This window comes from Halyomorpha halys, unplaced genomic scaffold, assembly GCF_000696795.3.
Source record: "Halyomorpha halys isolate HHAL.00 unplaced genomic scaffold, Hhal_1.1 Scaffold568.1, whole genome shotgun sequence".
Taxonomy (NCBI): Eukaryota; Metazoa; Arthropoda; class Insecta; order Hemiptera; family Pentatomidae; genus Halyomorpha; species Halyomorpha halys.
In genome coordinates, this window is record NW_027108161.1 from 29,564 (window position 1) to 36,038 (window position 6,475).

The following is a 6,475-nucleotide window of genomic DNA, read 5'->3' on the forward strand; positions in this document are numbered from 1 at the left end:
AAACTACCCATTGGTAGCACTCTAATGACATTTTACATTAGCTGGTCTCGTGGCCATCTTCTTTTCAGGTGCCTCGGAGGATTGTCGGGAATGGAAGAGGATGCAAGATTAGAAACTAAGGGGTTTGAGTGGTTAGAGAGTTTATAATGGAAGGAGTGATATCTGGTTGATCGGTTACATAGGGAACATAAGGTCTTTATGTATGATTTTTATTTGTGACAAAGTAAGGAGCATTGAGGATTTTACGAAGGATTTTGGACAAAATATCAAAATTAATAATACCAAATAGATATATTTTACAATTTTTTTAGAAAAAAAACATATTAAGAGCTATTTATTATTTGTAATTATTCTACTGTATAGGTATTTTATTTTTTATATAAATCCAACGAAGATGTAGCTAAAAGGGAAAATATTTTATGATGTTTTACAAGTCGAAATTGGATATTTATGTCTGCTTGTACCAAGTTTTGCAAAATTTCCCTGGTTTAAAAAAAAACATGGAGGTATTAGAAATACAGGTTAAGTACTAAATACAGATAGTACAAGAGCCCAAGAGAAGAAAAAAAGTCAGTTATCTCGCCCCAATTTTTAATTACTTTAATGAAAACTATGTATAATTACTAGTCGAAATTGAAAGGTCTGCCAAGTATAGGGGGAGATACAAAATGAGTGCTGTTTGAAAACGTTACAAAAAAATTAATTTTCCTTTCCGAGCTCAATATCTTTAAAACTACCAACAACACTACGAACGTCATTTAAAGTAGAATAAATTTTCTGAATTAGTAGCCCTAATTGAGCTATTTGCGATCATTAATTCTGGAAATATAGCTTTTTAAAAAGCAAAATTTCATAAAAATCTACTGAAAGATTAGTTTTTATTTTGAGAAATCTATATCTCAGGAACTATGTGACGTATAAATATCTATTAACACTCGGACTAAAGCTTGTCTAATGTAATATAAAATAGTTTATTACCTTTATCTTCGTGGAAATGGAAGTTTTAATGATATTTTACTAATTTTTTTTTTAATTGTATTAAGTTTTTATTTATTAATATATATTACAATCTGCCACACAGTTGTGGGCAATAGGTAATAGTGATGAATGATCTCATACATACTAAAATAAAATAATTTTACTAAATAAATGCACAAAATGTTAATTTCTAGTTGTAAATAACTGCCTTTTTTCTCCTCTTGGGCTCTTGTACTTCTTGTAAGAAGCCCGATGCATGATCGGCACTAAACTATCTCATAGAATAAATGCATGTAGAAGATATACAAAAGATGTATATACATTAATTGAACACTATTGAAACTTATATCAGTTAGTAAATAAATGAAGTGATAAGACGGTAACGATAGTAACATAAATGGTAACAGCTAACTTCGCTGTATAATCGATAATACTGGTCCGATTTAGTTGATTTTTTCTTATTCTTTTAGGCAGAACGATTACATATGATATCGATTTTCCTGAAAAATCCTGATTACGTTTCTTTTAATTTTTAGTGAATAAAAAATCATTTAGTAGTATCAGTAGTATTTTTTTCTTATTCCTCAAAAAAGAGACAAATCGATTGGCATATAATAGGGGTATTCGTGATCTTTAGTTTAACATGTTAAATGGAGAAATATTTCCTCCTTTTATCATGTTAAAACGATATAACATGGTTGAGAGTCTGTTATTAGGTTTGCTAAATGAAGAATGACGTCACACAACAGATCAGCTGAGCTCGTCACCATTTTGTTTGTTGTGTTATGTTACTTTCTCGTAGTTTGTGTTAGTATTGTTTTGGATGTTTTTAAAAGTAATAAAGCGACGGATTACAATAATAATAATGTAATGACAGTTGTCAATTAGCTCATCTTGATTCCCTTCCTCACAAGTCAGATCAACAAGGCACTCAGTGAAAAAACTTTCACATAACCTGCACTTTTTACTCATTTTAGGCATGTTGTAATAAATTACTTTAATCAAAACTTAGATGTAAACAAGAACGTGAAGTTTTGGAAGGAAAGGTTATAAACCTTGTTTAACTATGTCAAATGTCATAAGTACAGGAAGCTTATGATAGAATTATGAGCAGCCCTATTTAAAGTCATGTTAAATGATAAATGCATAAGAGCTCCAAGCGGATTGTTTCAGCAACTTGTTTATAACCTTTCCTTCCAAAACTTCACGTTCTTGTTTACATCTAAGTTTTGATTAAAGTAATTTATTACAACATGCCTAAAATGAGTAAAAAGTGCAGGTTATGTGAAAGTTTTTTCACTGAGTGCCTTGTTGATCTGACTTGTGAGGAAGGAAATCAAGATGAGCTAATTGACAACTGTCATTACATTATTATTATTGTAATCCGTTGCTTTATTACTTTTAAAAACATCCAAAACAATACTAACACAAACTACGAGCAAGTAACATGGCACAACAAACAAAATGGTGACGAGCTGATCTGTTGTGTGACGTCATTCTTCAGTTAGCATTATTTTGGATCTAATAGTCTGTGTTATTTCTTTTTTTTATATACTTATTATTGTACTTTTTATTTATATTTATTTTTGTTTATATACTTTTATTCACGGATGTTTTAAACCAAACTTAGTTTACTTCTTTATATCTTATTATCCAACATTGTCATTCAATTCATATGCCATCAATCATCTACAAATTGTATAATTTTATGTTTGATTTTTTATGAAACCTTTAAGATTTAGCGGCAATAGAAAATTATCAATTTTTTTTTCTGCCCATCTCTGTCGCTAAGTTTAGCATTCACTCGGGTTATCTGTCGTGTTCGATAAGATTACTTTTGTGTGTTGTACTATTTATAACTCCTACCTTTCTTTATGCAGGCAGTTCCATCTTAGAAGTGAACTTGTTTAGAGACCGAGTTTAGAAGTGTTGTTTGGATGTGTCAAAGTCCTCTTCTCCCATCTTTTAGCACTCTCTGTCTAAACTATTTGGAATACATTCAAGGTTTTTATTTTAAGTTATTTTATTTTTAATAATACATATAATAATAATAAATATTGTAGTGAAAGTTCAAATTAGTTTTTATAAAATTATTACTAACGCCTTTCATTTTATTCTAGTGAAGTATTATCCATATTTACTTTCATTATACATATATATGTGTAATATATAGTAAGGGAAGTAATTACGGCAGTGTAAAATTTCAATTTCGAGTTTTCGACGGAAATACAAATTACGATGTGTCTGTTTGTGAACAACCTAGCTCCCAAAACAAAATGTCTTACGAAAACGAAATTTCATAGATTAATTATTTTATATATTCTTGTTTGAGAGTGGTTTAGTTTATTCTTAATTTAAAACAAATTTGATCCTTTTTTTCTCTCAACTGTATTCTTTACAACTTTTTCAACTTAAAACTGTTTTAAGTTGCAAATGTGAATGAAGGAAGAAAAGTGTTTTATAAAAGGTTTAAATCTAGGAAAAAATTATTTAGAAAAGGTTATATGGGACAAAGGCAATTAGCCTGCATTTTTAAGATTTGAAAAAAGAAAATGACATCAATATGAAGGTATCCTTGAGAATGGCCTGAGGGTGGAAATTACATATTTAGAGTGTGTATATACTCAGGATTTAACAGCTATTTTTTTGCTAAAATCGACTTTCCGGGAAGTTCAACTTTATAGAATCGATTTTTCACATTTTTTTCGATTTTCTCCAAAATTGCTCTAAGGATTTTGATTAAACTCGGTACATCAATGGGAAAATAGATGTTATTCAATATCAGATAGGTTTTATTCTCTTTGAAATAGAATAACTGAACTTAAATACAGAATTTTCAAAAAATGTTCATGTAAAGTACATCTAATTTTGTTCATTTGAAAATAATAAACAGTTTTCATTGTTATTAATAATATAAAATGAATAAATACAAAATATTAAAGAATTTCGTGAATAAATAAAGAAGAAAAAGGGAAAAATAGATAAATCTGAGTCTAACGGGAAATGCCAGCCAAACGATCTTTCCCTATCTCATGACTGCTTCGTTATCTTTTGTCAAACTGTCAAATTCTAGGCAGGAACAAAATTATATTTGTTTTCCCCATCTCGAAAATTATCTATCTTTACTTTAACTTATCAATAAACGGAATATACAGTAAGGGGAAGAATTACTACAGAGCTCTCGACAGAAATACACACTTCAAAGTCCCCTGAGTTCATGTAACTGGATCTAGGTAGGAAAATGATTCTTTGTATTTTTTATTCGTATTATGTTAACAGCCCAGCTAAAAAACGAAAGGAATCTAAAATCATCTTTTTAATGTCTTGGATGTTACACCTACTGTTTTTACTATAATCGATTTACCCGAAGTATACAATCGATTTTACACTTGTTTACTATTTTAAAAAATGGCGGCTGTTTCAAAACCTTAATTTTTCATTCGGATTCAATATTTTTAAAACTACCAACAACTCTAGAAAACTTAAGAGAACTTAGTTTAAAGTAGAGGAAATTTTGTAATATATGAGCCCTAAAAGAGTTATTTACGTCCAATAGTTCGCGAGATATATCTTTTTAAATTGCAACATTTCATAAAGAATATAAAATCAGAATTTAGTGAATTTATTTTGAGAAATCTGTATCTGAAAAAGTATTTGACGAGCAGATGTATAGTAGCACTCACATTAAACATAGTTAAATGGACTATAAAGTAGTTTATGACGTTTATTTTCGTAGGAGTAGTAGTTTTTATGATATTCGGCAAAATAAATTGACAAAATATTTATTTCTAGTTGTTTACATTTTCTTTTCTAGTTGTTACATTAATACAACATACAATAAATAAAACATAAAAAAGCAAGTAAACATACTATTTTTCTTTATTAAAAACAGTGTACAATTGTACAATAAACAGAGTGCCCCAGAAGACAGGTTCACTCACCCCAAACTATACAATTTTTAAAATTTGAAATCTCCAGCGCATTTAAATTCTCGATTTTTTTTACAGATTCTGACAGTGTATCTGATTTTAAAACGAATTCATATTGCGATTTTTTTTCATCCAGCGTAACTCGCCAAAAAGCCATTTTTTAAAACAATTTTTGTCGCTTTGAGCGAAATCGTAATTGAAACAGGAACGAAATTGTTTTACTAACCTGTATTCTTATAAGAATCTGTCATCAAAAATTTGAGTGTCTGAGCGGAAGGTAAAGTGGCTGTCATGGTGATGAAGCCTCAATTAATAAATATTTGAATAAAAAAAAAAAAAAGAATTAAACAAAGGAAACATTCAACATTCGACCTTATTCACAGGACCAGAAATAAATTAATATTTTTATTTTTTTTATATGTAAATTAACGAAAACAACTACTCTCACATAGAAAATTAACATAAACCAAATGCGCATTTATAAATTAGTTCAAATTTTAAAATTATTTTATATTTAAATATTAAATCTGTTATGCTCTAGTTCTGAATGGCTTAAAAAAAATTAATTTGACGAAAATCTCTCTCTGATATTTTGTTTTTAATGCATTTAAATGGACTGACTATCCCCTCCGCATATGCTGACGACGCATGTGTGCTAGCAGTTGATAATAACCCCCATAATAATTCCATCCCAAACTCTCCAATCCCATATCACAGCACTCGAAGAATGGTGCCATAATTAGAGGATTAAAATAAATCCCAACTAATCACCTTTACCCTTCGTCATAAACCTACATACCGACTGCCCTTAGACTACATCTGGACAAACAACTACAAAGACACGTAGATTTCGAGTATTACAGCACTTACTAGACAAACGGTCCAAACTGCCAACTCATTACAAAAGACTGATCTACATGACTGTAATAAGCCCAATCTGGACATACGGAATTGAGCTTTGGGGCTCCACTAAACCTTCGAATTCCTCTCGTATCCAATCCTTACAATACAAAATCCTCAATCTTACTTTGTCACAAATAAAATCATACATAAAGACATTAATGTTCCATATGTAACCGATCTAGCCCGAACCAGATATCATTCCTTCCATTATAAATTCACTAACTATCCAGACCCACCAAGACCACCTTGCTTTTATTCCATTCCTGAAAATTCTCCGAAGCGCCTGAAAAGAAGATGGCCACGAGACCTTCTAATTAGTGTGCTACCAATGGGTAGTTTCTCTACATGCCTGAATGTACTCGTGTTGTAAATGTCAATAAAGATATAATAAAAATTAATTTAAGTTTTAATTAATTAATTAAATTAATTAATAGATTGAATAAAATTAATTTGTTATTTAAATTTTGGGGTAAAGATGGGGCATTAAATAAGGTCATTTATGGTATATACAGAATTAATGTTTAGGTTTTGCTTTGTTCAAAAAATTGGTTTCAGGACGAAAAAAAATTCGAAAAACTGCATAATTTTTACAATATATATTTTATAACGTTGATTAAAATTAAATATTTTGAATTGTTTATTTTTTATAAAAAAATAAAACTGGG

The 6,475-nt window shown here is 29.5% G+C and overlaps 1 protein-coding gene across 3 annotated transcripts in view; it reads left to right on the top strand.

Moving 5' to 3' along the window:
• The window catches only part of sigmar (Tumor necrosis factor alpha-induced protein 8-like protein sigmar), a 31,705-nt gene that overhangs the window by 16,761 nt on the left and 8,469 nt on the right, over positions 1-6,475 (top strand). Inside the window, exon 1 of one of the 3 annotated variants that reach the window (XM_014426302.3) lies at positions 2,859-2,982. The exons of the other annotated variants lie outside the window; for them this stretch is intronic. Within the exon in view, the coding sequence (XP_014281788.1) occupies positions 2,916-2,982 (67 nt within the window). The 5' untranslated portion in view covers positions 2,859-2,915. Of the gene's footprint in view, positions 1-2,858; positions 2,983-6,475 lie in introns of those variants that run through there. 3 annotated transcript variants of the gene reach the window in all.